The following is a 15,673-nucleotide window of genomic DNA, read 5'->3' as shown; positions in this document are numbered from 1 at the left end:
TCATATATCTGTCACGCTTTGTCCTATCAGTATGCTCTTAGTACCAGCAGTATAAAGTAACATTTAAGTACTTACACTGCTTGCATTTAAAAAATACATATTTTTATCTGCTTGAGATCAGCTCATTTTGGCAAGAAATATCAAGGAACATAGTGGAACCAGATCCCTGTTACTTAGAACTTGCTGTAATTAAAGATATCAACCTAAAAAAAGTTATAAAGTGGCACTAAACTCTGGTTTAAAAAAAAAAAAAACTCCAGTATGTATTCTTTACACACCAAAGTGTTTTTTCATGCTTTTTGCAGAGATGCAGGACATTTTTTTAACATTGGTTCCTATGGATCACGTACACATCAATATGAACACATACACATCAAAAATGCAGAGGCATTTCTGTGCCTCTGCATTTTTGGAAAAGGCCAGGTACTTTTTTTAAATGAAAAGTTTGCTTTTTTGGTTCAATAGACTTCAATGGAGAAGCTGCAGACAAGCATGTAGTGCATTTTTACCGCGATTTGCGTTTTTAAATCTGCCCAACAGCAAATCCCCCCCCCCCCCCAAAAAAAATAAAAAAAAACTGCAAAAACGCAAATTGCGGTAAAATCATGGCACAAAAACTGTGGAAAGCACAGCAAAAAACACTACAGAAACGCTCAAAAACAACATGCATAGGTGTGAATCGAGCCTAAAGCAGAACTTCACCCAAAAGCGCAGATCCGCTGTTCTTCCTCCTCCCCCTCCTCTGCCATATTTGGATTATATTTTTTGGGAGGGGGAGTGGGTGCTTGCTCCCACTTCCCCGTAGGTGATACAAGCGGAAGTTCTTCTGTCTCCTTCTTGCCTACAACCTTCTGAAACATGTCACAGATCCCAGAAGGCTGCAGGACTATGCACAAAGTGCAGCGGGCAGCCGACTATAAAGCTGCAAGGACTCACAGTTGGTTGCCCACAGTTCACATGCGCCGGGAATCTGAAGACAAGTGAAAAAATGGCATAGGTGAGGATGGCACAGGATCCTTGGGCAGGGAGTGTCTGTCTATTAAAAGTCAGCAGCTACAGTTTTTGAAGCTCCTCCAACTCAAAAACGTACCTCCTATTGCTCTCAGCCTGCTCCACTTCCATTTTTTACTTCTGTCAACTGAATTCCTGTTAGAGAGTAATCTCATTCTGTATGGTCCCACTGCAAGTAGAAACACAGCCATCCTCTCTTGCTCACTTCTAAATTGAATAAGGGACTATATGATTTATAGTGTGCATAGAGCAAAGCAAGTGACCACAACTAACACACTTTGCAATATACACTGAATGGTACCATGCTTTGATAGAGAACAAACATTCTTTCTGCTGTACAGTATGATATAGACATGTTCGGTATCACACGGATTGTTATTCTTGGACTGTTAGTGTAATCACATATCAGTCAGGTATTTTATGATCTAATTCCATTTTTTTTTTTTTGAAAACAGTGAGTTTTATTGAAAAATTTGGTACAATACAAAAATAGAATATACACTGAAACTTTGTCCATGTTCATAGTTGGTAAAGGTACATACAAGAAGAATCACTCAAGAGAACACATATCAACTGTACAAGCACATACGGTAGGAAGAGTAGCTGAGCAACCTGCAGTCTTGAAAATGCATAATGGTGGACATGACCAACAAGGGACAACTACTCACAGCACTACTGACCCGTATCAGGACATTGCACCCATCTGTCCCATATCTTATTAAACTTTTGAGGACAACCCCGTTGTTTATATAGAATTTTATGAAGTGGGAGGATATTGTTTATTTCTTTAATCCAGAGCCCAAAAGTAGGGGGAGTGTTCCTCATCCATTGTCTGGCTATCAGTTTACGTGCCACGAACAATGTTTCTTGAAGAAATATTATAGTGGATTTGGGCATCTCTGCGTCCAGGTAAACCCCCAGAAGGCACGCCTTAGGGGAGAGTTGGAGAGGAGATCCCATTTTGTCATGGAGGAAAGTGACAATCTGTCGCCATAGAACCTGCAGTTGGGGACAACTCCATAATAGATGGAAAAAGGATGCCTCAGGGTCTCCGCACATAGGGCAAGAGGGGACCAGGTCAGGGTTATATTTAGACAGTCTAAGGGGGGGTGAGATAAGCCTGGTTGAGTATAAAGGTCTGGGTCAAGCGGTCCGACAGCTTCGGCGACACACCCCGACATGTCTCCAGGGCATCATCCTACTCCTCGTCCTCCTTAGCCCCCACAGATCTAATTCCATTTGATAACTTAGTTTTAATAGGGGGATTACTTTTAATAGGGGATTACAATTGCAATTAGGCTTTTCTTAAAAGATACCCTGCTGATGGGTTTAATGACACTGGGTCTGTGTCCTGTCAATGGTGAGTGAAGGGCAGCTTGGTGATGCTGGGGAGGTGGGTCTATGACACTCTTCATTCACAGAATTTCCATAGTCTTTTGGGTTGAAAGACACTAACCTAGAGGACTGAAGATATTTAGTGGCAAAAAGTTTTACTGTGAGGGGCGGTATCGAAGGAGGGTGGAGTATTGCAGCCTGAGCTGCTTTTTTATTTAAGCATCTGATGAGGGTTTTTTATTTTTAAAATATTTTGCTGGACTTGGGCTTTAAATGTTAAAATTATCTTTGAACACAAACTAACTGTGCTGTCAGATTAGTAATCATATTTGTTTTAATAAACCAAACCTTGACACGAAGGTTCTGAGCCATATACAATTAGAAGGGAACTGCATATGCCTATTTTGGGCAAAAGGATCTCACTGTATGGATGGAACAAAAATCTGGAAAATAACCGTGCACTCCAACTGGACTCCTTATTGAAACCTTATTATTTCCACATGTATGAGAAGAAATATCTACCACAATCTCGAACAGTTTTGGCTCAACAATTATCCACTTAATCCAGCAAGAAAAGAATTTTATTTTTTTCTTAAAGCACATTTGTACTAGATATCTTGCTGTATATGACAATCTGCACACTAGTGCAATTTTTAAATAAAATATTTACATTGTCTAAGAGATTATGCTTTGCAGTGCTTAAATATGGCACACACTTTGTTTGTTTAAGCTAATGCTTTTTCAATTACAATTACTCAAAAGGAGGATTAACTTAAGCCCTTAGAAAATGTGCATCTGTAAATGTATTTGGAAAAACCTAATTGCATTACTACACTATACACCAAAGCACACCCAGTATTGTCATGAGATGTTGCAGCTTGCTCATGATTGTTGTTTCCTATTATTTAGTTGTATATATGCTAAATGTACAGGGACAAAAGCAAGAACATTTTGAGTTAACTGAAAGAGCAGATTTTTCTCTTAAAATTACTATATTTATACATACACACACACATCTTTTTTATTTTATTAACACACACAAGGGGAAGATTCACCTGCAGTGAATGTTTTGGTGAATGTCATGCTTTATAAATATACCCCATGGTATATTTACAGTTTTTCCTATTAAAGTACTATAATCATAAATCCTAGTATAGATATTGAAAGCAACTATATAAGCAGGCAACAGATTATTTTGGTGATTAAATTATAAAAAAAAAAAAAAGGGGGGGGGGATTTCTAAATGACAACTTCAAATATTTTGATATTTGAAATGAAAAGTCCCTAACATACAGTCACTGTATTTTGCCCAGAGAATTGTTGCAATTACAAATGTTTAGGCATTCTCGTGTTTATTTCTTTTGTTTGTATTGGTATGACAGTGAAGAAAACAAAAAGCCAAATCTGATACATTCCATGCAAAACTCCAGAAATGGACTGGACAAAATTGGCACCCTCAATTTAATATTCTGGGCAAAGTGGTGCATTATCTGACGGAAAAGCAGGGGTGCCAAAATTTTGGCCATGACTGTACATTAGAGAATTTTACAAGCTATTAAGATACAAATAAAATAAACATATTGAAACTAAAAATGAAAAAAATGAAAGGTTGCATACTATATTCATTGTGTTCCTTTTTATTAAAAAAAAAAAAAATACCAAAGAATGTCATTAGCTTAAGAACTTTCAACGTGTTCATTCATGTGCAGACACTGCTGATTGTTGTCATGTGCTGCATTCATTTTAATCTTTCAGGCTAATATAGAAAAAGACCTAGTGGCCCATTAAATTCCCCCACTCCCTTTTATTTTAACTTTTTTGTCTTGAGTATAGATCTAGGTTTGTTCCAAGCATGTTTACATTCACTTACTGTTGACTGACTCGCTAACTGTGCTGGAAGTCTGTACCAAACATTTAGCTATTTTCTTTGAGTAGATTAATACTGTCTAAGGTTCGTTTTGACATTTCCTCCTACTAGTTTTAAGCCAAGTCCTCTTTTAGTCCTTTTCTTTTTTTTTTTTTTACTCCACCACTCCTCTATACATATTTTCTCGTATCCTATGATAAGTAGAAGAGCACTCACACATAGTATAAAATTCACTGCCAGCCTTGAGCCACATCATTATTACAGCATGCATTGATCTACAGGCAAGTCACAGAAAGGGAGCAGAGGAATAAGGGCACCTATATTTATTTATCCATGCTATTTCATATAAAACTAGAATGCTATATGCACTAACACTGTGTATGTTTGAAGTTTTTTCCCCGCATATTACATTTATTGGATTTTATACTATGTGTGATTCTTTTACTTCATATCATATGATGGTTATATACATATGGATACGTATAGAGTGGATGTTAGGAGAAGACACCTCCTAATTTGGAACTTGACATATGACGGATTTATACATAGAGCACAGTTGCCTTTCCAAAAATAGAGAGGCAAATAAGCAGATGAGTAACTTTTAGTTTTAATTTGCAACATTTACATTTTTTTTTTTTAATTCTTGAACACAAAATGGGAGTTATACAAAGTAAAATAATTTACATACATTCTGACTATATAAATAAGCTACAAAAATGAAAAGTATTTTAAAAAGGACAAAGAAAAAGGAGCTAGAGTTATAATCTAAAAAGACACTCAAAACTCTAAAAGTACTGCACATCGAATAGGCTTTCAACAAACTACATAATCAGGGTTCAAATGAATAATATTCGAGGGGCATTAAACAAATTGTTTCCCCCCCATACATTTCAAATGCTGTGAAATTGTACAATTTCTTATACTGCAATATACAGCTGTAGCACTGACATAATGTCTCTATGAAGCTTCAATCACTCTACTCCCCCCTCTCAGCAGTGATATTTAATGTAAACAGAGCACTCTTGGACAAATTTAGTGCTTCTGCTGCGAATATTTAAAGCTGGTTGAGAATATGTAAATACTTGAATCTACATAGCTTTGCCACATATTCACTTTAAAGCCACCAGATGCAAGTAATATACATAATCTATGTAAGTTTTAGAAAAATTATCATTTTTGACATGGAGTATATAAAGTGACCAGAATTTGTATACGTGGGTCAATAACACCAATATGATAAATATGCATATTTTAAAATGCGTACAATTAAAAAGCTGAAGTTAGCAATTTCCATAAACAAATTCTTGTTATGAAGAGACAAGAACAGGCCAACTTATTTGATGTGAACAAGCCCTATCAACTGTACATTAAAAGGACACTGTCACAAGTAAGATTATTTAGGGTTTTATTCCTTTAATAGACCTCTTACATGTAACTGGAATCTTTCATCTGATAGGCAAACCATTAGCATGCACACTGGATTTGGAGTATTTGTGGCCCACTAGTGCAAAAATAATTTAGCTCTGCAGTTCTATTCGGTGCAGGGTAATATTTTGCATAGGCGTTAGGCACGAAAGGAAAAAAATCTACAATTATTTAAAAACAGGACATTGTGCTGGATAAACAAACTAAAAAAAATATATGTATGCAAATAAATGCTATTGTAATGGGGCATAACAAAATGCTAGGCTGTCATTGATGAAAGTTTCTCTATAAAGGTTCTGCAACAAAGTATAAAAACTTAATGAATAGTATTTCAGTCCCAGGAGAGTTTCAGCATGCTGGTGCTCCACCTGGGTATGACCCTTCAAGGCAATCGGGCTTTACTTGCACAGAACCTCACTTCCCCCGTAAAAGCTTTAACATAACCTAAATTTGATATCAATTAAGTAAAGAGGTTTCGTACTCCGGTAACTTCAAATCTGGACCACCAAGCATTTGAATCTACTGACAGACTTACTTGTACTGTTGAGCTTATTTCTGATGCAAAGCCTCCTGTTACTGGAGCTTCATGACTGATCAATAACCGGCCAGTCTTTACCACGGACTAGAAAACAGAAAAATAAATGTCAGACTTGTTATTTTTTTAATGAAAATACACAATATCACTTTTTCAGTCACAAAACCTGAAATAAGTAAATTCAAATTTAGAAAGCACAGGTGAGATTGCAAAAAGCAACTCTTGTCTAACATGTTCGGACATAGTGCCTCTGAAGTATGAAAAAAAAAAAAAACCTCAAGAACCAATGGTTACAAAATCAACAGTTGACTATCCATTCAGATTAGATCACCCACCCAGTGCCAAAAGCTGCAACCTATGCCTACTATCGTCCTGCCTGGATTCATTTAACCAACCTATGCTATCGTCCTGCCTGGATTCACGTAACCACCAAAGGACCAGGCCTATTTCTGGCACTTGTTGTTTACAAATTAAAATCAGCATTTTTGCTAGAAAATTACTTCTAATTTTCTCTCTCTCTTCTATATATATATATATATATATATATATATATATATATATATATATATATATATATTTTTTATTTATTTATTTATATTTAGTTTTAGCAGAGACCCTAGAGAATAAAATAGAGATCATTGCAATACTTTACGTCACACTGTATTTGCGCAGTGGTCAGATTTTTTAAATTAAAAAATAAGAAACCGTAAAGTTAGCCCAATATTTTTCTATAATGTGAAAAAGAATGTTACACCTACTAAATGAATACCTAAAATGTCATGCTTCAAAGTTGTGCCAGCACATACATGGGAAGCCCTGTTACATTCTGCCTGATCAAGAGGAATTTCAACAGCACATCTCACACACGCACAAAATAGTAGTGGGAATTTTATGAAAAGCAAGGACCCAATTTCTCTTAAAAAGGCAATACCTGTAAACTGCCCTTTGGGTGGTTCTGAAGGCTGGACATTTGACAGTAATGCATTATCTGCATTAAAGTAAAAAATGTACCACCCCCTCACTCTCTCCTATACTTACCTGAGTCCAATTTCAATCCAATGCTGTGCCCGTCTACAGGGGCTTTCTCGCTCTCTGCTCACAGAGGCAGCAGTGGGAATCATTGGCTCCTGCAGTTGTCGATCAAATGCTGTGAGCAGAGAGCAGGGGCAAGTCTAAGCCGTGCAGTGTGTTGCAATAGACACACGCAGCCAGTCTCGAAATGAGCCCGCAGGTGCATGCCCATAGGAACCAAGAGGAGAGGAGGTGCCCAGAGTACCACTGGGGGATTCAATAAGAGGAGGATCGGGGCCACTCTGTTCAATACTATTGCACAGAGCAGGCAAGTATAACATGTTTATTATTTTAATAAACAAAATGAAGCTTTACAAACGCTTTAAACTGCACTGCATAGAAATCATTCAAATATACGTAATAAAGCACATCTTGTCCAACACCTAATGGTAGTTTGCTTTCTCGGATATTAGTGACGTAAGCCCAAAAAACCCTCCCACGATGGACTACTTTTAAATCCATTTTCTGTGAAGCTCTGTCATCTATATGGAATAAGGATTTCCTGTACTTGCACCCCAAGCACATAAAAAAATAAATATGTGAAAAACATTTTTTTAATCAAGCGGAGGTTACAGATGTAATATGGTGTAAAACAATAAGACAAATCATTATGAAACCTAATAAATTAGATTTTACAAACAGAGTCAGAAAGAGGGAAATTTGGAGGCACAGACCCTTGTGGTAAGTCAAAATTTAAAGGATTCCTGCAACAACCAATGTCAAGAGTGGAGATAAATCAGTTGCTAATGATAGCTTTTCTACTCAAAACACAGCAAAAGATATAAAGTTACCCAAAGCACCAAGAACAGACTACTACCAACAAAATGGATGATTTATTTTAAAGATGTCTGTCTAAATCCTAAAGTCGGCTGATTATATTGTACATGACCACAAGCTGTCCCATATCTTCCGTTTGCAAAAGTATAGGTTAACTTTCCAAATATTATATCCAGATGTGGCAAGGCACCCAACTGGAAACTTAACGAAGTGCCTAAAAATGCAAAGTTCAAATCCAAGTCAGACAGGAATATATTTTAATATCCATAAAATATGTTCCAAATGTCCCTGAAGATTAAGGTCTTCCCTTCCCCAATCAGAATCACATTAATCTTCTGCATTCAAAATATATATATTAAAATTAAGCTCCAAGATTAGGTTTCTTCTATTTAGATTAATAGGCATCACTGTCATCTTCTGTGTAAAAGTCACAAATGAGTAGTAATATGAGCCTCATAGATTTTCAAGCAATTCACTAAAGAGGCATATGTTAGCAGGAATGTGGTGATGTTTACCAGTTGCCAGAGTAGAGATTTTATTATTTCGAACATGTGCTACCTGTCAAACCACCCTATGCCTTGCAGTGAGCAATAACTCATTAAAGCTATAGAGCTGAAAGTGTACTATGTATTTCTAGCACCTTAATACGTATTTTCTTAAATATTATACAATTAGCAATTAACAAGAGTTAAGCTAAAACTAAACACTTCATTACATTTCTAATGCTGTGTGTCTAAGTTGAAAAGATTTCCCTTTTTTTTTTCTAAATGGGCACTGGGCTAGGGAAAAGAGAAAGCACGCCACCAGGAACATAAAGATTAAAGCACTGGCAGAAAGAAGAGCTAAAATGTCAAACTGAGTTTTATTAATCTTTATAGCACCAATAGGGAGATTTACCCTCACTTCCTGTGTCATCCACAGGACAGGATGGAGGAAAACATCAGAAATAAAATCCTTAGCCAAAAATGGAAAAAAAAAAAAGTTTTTGGGCTAGAGATCAAATTTCAAGAAATATATGTTACAATGGCTTGCCAGCCAATAGCTGACCACTATGCATGTTCGCACCCTTGCCCCTCCACTGCCACCAGGGCCGGCCCTACCATGGGTCCCACTGGGTCCATTGGACCCAGGCAGAACTTGGAGAGGGGCAGCAAATTGACTCCCAGACACAGGAGTGGCAGGAGGACTGAGGACAGACAGTGGGTGTTTGGTGGACCAGTCTGGTGGTGAATTACGGAAGATAACAGTACATACAATATTTTCTAAAGGTTATAGTTATATAATATAATGGATGTGGGGCCTTTTGTTGGGCATGATTTTTTTTTTGGGGGGGGGGGGGCAGCATTTCATTCTTGGCCCCAGGCAGCACAATGTCTTGGGCCAGCCCTGACTGCCACATTTGTCACTTGGGGGGCAGGTACCGGATTTTGACAGGCACCAGCTTCCACTTCCAGGCAAGATTGCTTTGGCGATCTTAGAGTATGTCCAGCCCCTCCTCCTTCCCCTGCTTCCTTCTGTTACTAATGTCACATATGTTTCAGTCGTTTTTGCCAGTGTGTAAGCTATGGTAGCGCAAAAAATGGATTTTTGTAAAATCTTACCGTAAAATCCTTTTCTCTTAGCTCATTGACAGATGTAGTCCTCGGTGATACAGCACCTTCGGGTTATGTTGCCTCCATAGGAGTAGGACTAGACAGGAAATAAAATGCTCGGGCCACACCCCAGGGGCAGTCCCCGAGGGTATATCCTCTCTCTCTCTGCCACAGCAAATCAGTTATGTCACAAAAGCAGTGTTTAGAGAATTTAACCCAACCCAACTCAAAAACAGAGGGGCGGGTACTACGTCTGTCAATGAGCTAAGAGAAAAGGATTTTACGGTAAGATTTTACAAAAATCCATTTTTCTCTATCGCTCATTGACAGACGTAGTCCTCGGTGATACAGCACCTTCGGGACGTCCCAGAGCAGTATCACAAATGAGGGGTGGGAAAATGGAAATCAAATCCAAATCTAGAAGGCCCAACCGGTGCCAACTAGAAGTTTACAATGCTCATCCTTAATGATGAGACTCAACAAAAAAATTTTCAAACAGAAAAAAAACCCTCGAGGTAGACCACCGGTCTCCTCAAATTACGGCCTGCAAAACCTTGCGGCCAAATGAGGCATCCGCTGATGCCATCACATCAATTTTATAAAATTTTGTAAAGGTTAGCACCGACGACCAGGTGGCCGCCTTACATACCTGGACCACTGACGCCTGATGGCGAAAGGCCCAGGAAGTACTGAGCGCTCGAGTGGAGTGCGCCCTAACAGGGAACGGAGGACTCTGACCCTTAATAGAATAAGCCTGTACCACCGTCTGTCTGATCCATTTGGCAATAGTCGCGGCAGATGCAGGCAACCCCTTTCTGGGGCCATCCGTGATCACAAAAAGTGAATCCGTCTCACGGAACGATTCCGTAGCCTTCAGGTATACCCTGATTGCCCGAACCACATCCAAGGAATGCAACGCATGTTCCCATTGATGATTGGGCTGAGGACACAAGGAATGTAGTACAATATCTTCATTCAGATGAAAATCTGAAACCACCTTAGGAAGAAAGGATGGCTTAGGATGGAGTACTACCTTATCCCTTATGAATCACCAAGTATGGGGACTGGCATGATAAAGCAGCCAGTTCTGACACCCTGCGTGCAGAAGTGATAGCCACCAAGAAGGCCACCTTCTGGGATAAAGTAAGCAAGGGAATCTCCCTGATGTTTTCAAAAGGAGGTTTCTGTAGAACCGACAAAACCAAATTAAGATCCCAGGGCGGTAAGGGCGCGCGGACTGGTGGAGCCAGGTGCCGCACCCCCTGGATGAAATTCCGCACCAAGGACCTGGTAGCTAAAGGTTTCTGAAAGAAGATTGCTAATGCTGAAACTTGACCCTTGATGGTGCTCAAGGCTAGCTTCTGCTCAACCCCCTTTTGCAAAAAGGCCAATATTCGAGTCACCGAATAGGTACGTGGAGGAAATCCTAAAGATTCGCACCACGCGATATAAGTCATCCATGTGTGATAATAGACTCTGCTGGAAGTCGCTTTCCTTGCTTTAATAAGGGTAGGAATGACTGAAGCGGACAACCCTCTGTCCTTCAGTACTTGGGTCTCAATGGCCAGGCCATTAAAACCAGCGACTGTAAAGCACAATGGTAGATTGGTCCTCGAGACCGCAGATACTCCCTGAGACGCAGTTCCCACGGAACGTCCGCGACTAGCAAGTCCAAGTCGGCCAGGCCGGCTTGACGAGGCCAGCCTAGAATTTCTAGGACCACTGGCACTGACGGGATCTGAACCAGGCGTCCCTAGAACTATCTGGCCCCGACCATCCGACAAAGTCTGGTCGTTTTCTGTTCCCACACATTTATCTGACACCTGATTCCTATCAGGAACGGTGATCTCTCCTGGTTGAATCTCAGGGACCGAAGTCACCCGGCTAGAGGCTTCTTGGTCTGTCTGGTCAACCAGATCCGATTCCTGTGGGGAATTGAGACTAATCTTAGGAAAAGGTAAAGGAAAAGATCTATTCAGGGAACGGTGACTACCGCTCCCTGTAGTACTTAAATGTTGGAAGGGAAGAATCGCACCGGTAGTAGTAGTCGATGCTCGATCTAATGTCCTGAATACCGGTGAAAACGTCCCCCCACCCTCAACCCGGGTGGGGGCGCACCTTCAGGCTGTGTAATCCTTTGCTTCGGGTTTGGCTGAGTCGGTCCTCTGTTTGTCTGACCAGCCTTTCTTGAACCCTCCTGGAGGAGTCTTGCCTTTCCCGCTTGTTCCAGCCGGGCGTGCGAACCCTTTATGGGCGGTAAAGAAAGGTCCTCGCTTGTTGCGAGGTCCCTTAGCTTTAGCAGCCTGTGGCAAGAAAGTGCTCTTGCCCCCAGTGGCATCCTTAATGATTTCATCTAGGGTGGCCCCAAATAGGCGATTCCCCTGAAAAGGGAGATTCGTCAAGGTCTTTTTGGAACCTAGGTCAGCTGACCAGCATTTTAACCACAGCACACGTCTGAGGATTACCGCTGACATAGATGCATGCCCTAATAGGGGGGTAGCATCCAAGGCTGCATCACAGACAAACTGTAGCCCTTGTATAATCTGTTCCATCAAATCAGATGTTCCCTGGGGAATATCTTTTCCCCTAAGGTCTTGGCGTACCAATCTCGCCCATTCCGTTAGTGTCTGGGAAACTAGACCAATAACAATTACTGGTCTAAATGCTGACCCTATCAGGGAGAAAATAGTGCGGGACTCTGCTTCCATCTTTTGTTTCACCGGATCCTTAAAGGACGAAGTGTCCTCCACTGGGATAACCGTGGCTTAATTCAGCCTGGAAATAGGTGGATCCACCACTGGTGCCACTGGTGGTACCGTCCATTTCTTAATGAGGGATTCCTCAAAAGTCTTAAGGTTTCCCGCACCGCCACAACTAGTGCGTCCACCAATGCTTCTTCCTGAATTATGGCGGAAGAATGAACGTCCTCCTCACTGTCTGAGGGAGCTTTACCTGAGATAACAGCCCTTGCAGAGGGACCTGCAGCTGCAGTGACCATCTCTGAATCTGAGTCAGAGATGTCAGATAATATAGGGGTAGGCGGGGGTCGCTTTCTTGACCCCCGTCCCTGACAGGCCGCCTCCACCCGAGCCACCATAGACTCCAAAACTGCTGTAAATGCATCCATACTCTGTGCACCGGCGGGTCCCGTGGCCCCCTCGAGGGAAACAGGTGGGGGTACTTGTGTGGCAGGGTACATGATTATTCCAGTAACTACCCGGAAAATACAATCCAAACTTAAAAAAACTTTTTTTTTTTTTCCCAGACCCCCAGCGCCACAAAAGCCCCTCAATGTTACCTGCTAGGGATCCCTATTGATCGAGAGAGAGAGAGATAGACCCCCAGGCTCACCACTTGATGCTCAGAGTTCACTGCAACAGGTTACAGCGCTGTGTTCACAAACAGGAAGTCTTTGGCTGGCTGCCCAGGAAGAAAGGAGGCGGCTCCGCCCCTCTGCACGCCTTCCGGCGCCTCCCCTAGCTCCATGAGGTGTTTGAGTCACCTCAAACATGGCCACCCCCATGCTGCAGACACGAGGCTACGCCAAAATGGCAGCCTCGTGCGATCTACGGCGGTCTGTCCTGTCCATAGCGGCGTCCTGCAGAGTAACTAGGCATCACAAAATCTTTCTCTCATGGAGATCAGCTTGACCGGCGGTACCGAACCCTGGCGGAAACCGCGTGGCCGTCGGGAGACCTGCTTCAGCTGGAGGAATGACCTGGCAAGCCGCATACCTGTCCTGTGGCTTCTGACAGGTAGGATACTTCTAGTAACACAGTAAGATTCCAGTGCTGCCACATATTACAATCATTTAAACATACTTTGTAATTAGATTGTCAGCTCCCAAACCAAGCCTGCTGGCTTTTTTGTACACACAAATCACACTCAATATAGGGGGATCTGTGCTATGTTATAGGATAGAGGGGAACCCATCCTTACCATTACAGAGAGGGGCCCGCGTTCACCACAAAACCCATCAGGGGGAAAAGGGGAACATACTACTCACCATACCGGAACCAGGCGGGCGCCAACTCCTGACAGTACCCCTCTCCACCGAAGTTGGAGGGCTGTCGACCAATACGGACGCCGTGACTCATGGTCCTTGGCGTTTTAGCGAGACGTTTAACTCGCAGGGTCAGTCCCCTCCAGTGGGACTATGTCGCGGCCGACCCAGCGCGGAGCTATGGCCTGCACGCGCTCGTAGGCTGAACTGGGGTGACCACTGGATCTAAACATCCCGCCCATCGCCCAGTTCAGCTTTCTTGCTTGAAGATCTCACAGGAACACTGGAGAAAAAAAGCTGTCTAAAAAATCTTTTCTAAGAAAAAAATCCTGCCAGAACCGAAGATCCCAGCAAGGTATCTAGGTCCTGACTAGACAGAAAAAAACTGATTTGCTGTGGCAGAGAGAGAGAGGATATACCCTCGGGGACTGCCCCTGGGGTGTGGCCAGAGCATTTTATTTCCTGTCTAGTCCTACTCCTGTGGAGGCAACATAACCCGAAGTTGCTGTATCACCGAGGACTACGTCTGTCAATGAGCGATAGAGAAAAGCACCTACTTGTTTTCTACTGTAGTTGTTCCATCTGTCATTTGGTTTTAAATGCACCTGGCTATGGGGGCACCCAAGCACAGCCACAGCTCCCTGTGTCCAGGCCCAGCCCCCTTTCTCTCCTTATTAGCACTGGCTATGTTTAACAGCAGTGGTATCCACCAACTCAGGGTCAGGCACTGTATCACAGCTGTGATTATAGTCCTTTTAAAGTCCCAGGAGACTGCATCTCAATGTTTTCCCGTTTAAACACTGGACATTCTTATTTTGGATATAATTAATGACTCATAATATGTGGACAGTCTATCAATATTATGGATCACAATCATGCTATTGAATAGGATTTAAGCGCCGTTGAATGTGATTTATGCTTTTATTGTGATCTTAACACTGTGATTTCCAATTTTACAAAAAAAAAAAAAAAAAAGGATTACAAACAATCCCAAAAAACATGCTCCACCCCCTGAAGACCAGCATGAGGTAGGCATAGAGGCAGTGCTGCAGCCTGGGGTACAAACCCCCAACAAGAGATACTAATCCAAGGTAGAAAGGCACACTCGGGACAATTGTTCTTGCTAAAACATAACTTTTATTAGCACAATTGATAAATTTACAAGAGAAGCTTGCAAACAGCCTTAGGCTGGCCATACATTATACAATTTTCTTTAGATTTACCTCCAACTATGTAGTACAAAGGCCTGCCTTATAGGATACAATTGACCTCATATTATATGGATTTTGGTAAATCTAACAGAAAATTGTACAAGAAAATTGAACACGTATGGCCAGCCTTAGTCATAGCATACTTCAAAGCAAAGTCTGATCCAACTGTATAGAAGCACATGATCTTAAAAAAACAAACAAAAAACAGACCAGGGTTATCTAATGAGTAAAACTAAAAGCAGGCATGGAGCACAAAAATACAAGTGGAACTGGCTTAATCTAAAATATTGCTAAATATTATAAGGAAATCACAAGATTCATCAATATATTAACATCAACCAACACCTTATTGCCAAGGGTTCGTTCACATAAAATATATACTCACTGGTCACTTTATTAGGTACACCTTGCTAATATCGGGTTGGACCCCCTTTTGCCTTCAGAAATGACTTAATTCTTTGTGGCATAGATTCAACAAAGTGTTGGAAACATTCCTCAGAGATTTTGGTTCATTAGGACATGATAGAATCATGCAGTTGCTGCAGATTTGTCAACTGTACATCCATGATGCGAATCTCCCGTTCCACAACACCCCAAAGGTGCTCTATTGCAGTGGTCCTCAACTCTGGTCCTCAGGGCCCACTAACAGGCCAGATTTTAAGTATTTCCTTGGGGAGATGCAGACTAGAATACTGCAATCACTGAGCAGCAAATTATATCACCTGTGATGTATTTCAGTTATCTTGCAAACCTGGCCTGTTGGTGGGCCCTGAGGACAAGGGTTGAGGACCACTGCTCTATTGGATTGAGATCTGGTGACTGTGGAGGCCATTGGAGTACATTGGA

General features: G+C 41.4%; 1 protein-coding gene across 1 annotated transcript in view; it reads right to left on the bottom strand.

The window, feature by feature from the left end:
* Window positions 1-15,673, bottom strand: part of BCKDHB (branched chain keto acid dehydrogenase E1 subunit beta) — a 312,830-nt gene that overhangs the window by 81,519 nt on the left and 215,638 nt on the right. The window contains exon 9 of the mRNA XM_082250082.1: window positions 6,174-6,260. Within this exon, the coding sequence (XP_082106208.1) occupies window positions 6,174-6,260 (87 nt within the window). The remainder of the gene's footprint in view (window positions 1-6,173; window positions 6,261-15,673) is intronic.

Source organism: Pelophylax lessonae (assembly GCF_965119305.1).
Source record: "Pelophylax lessonae genome assembly, chromosome: 3".
Taxonomy (NCBI): domain Eukaryota; kingdom Metazoa; phylum Chordata; class Amphibia; order Anura; family Ranidae; genus Pelophylax; species Pelophylax lessonae.
The sequence above is the reverse complement of the archived record's forward strand: the minus strand, read 5'-3'. Positions and strand labels throughout refer to the sequence as shown.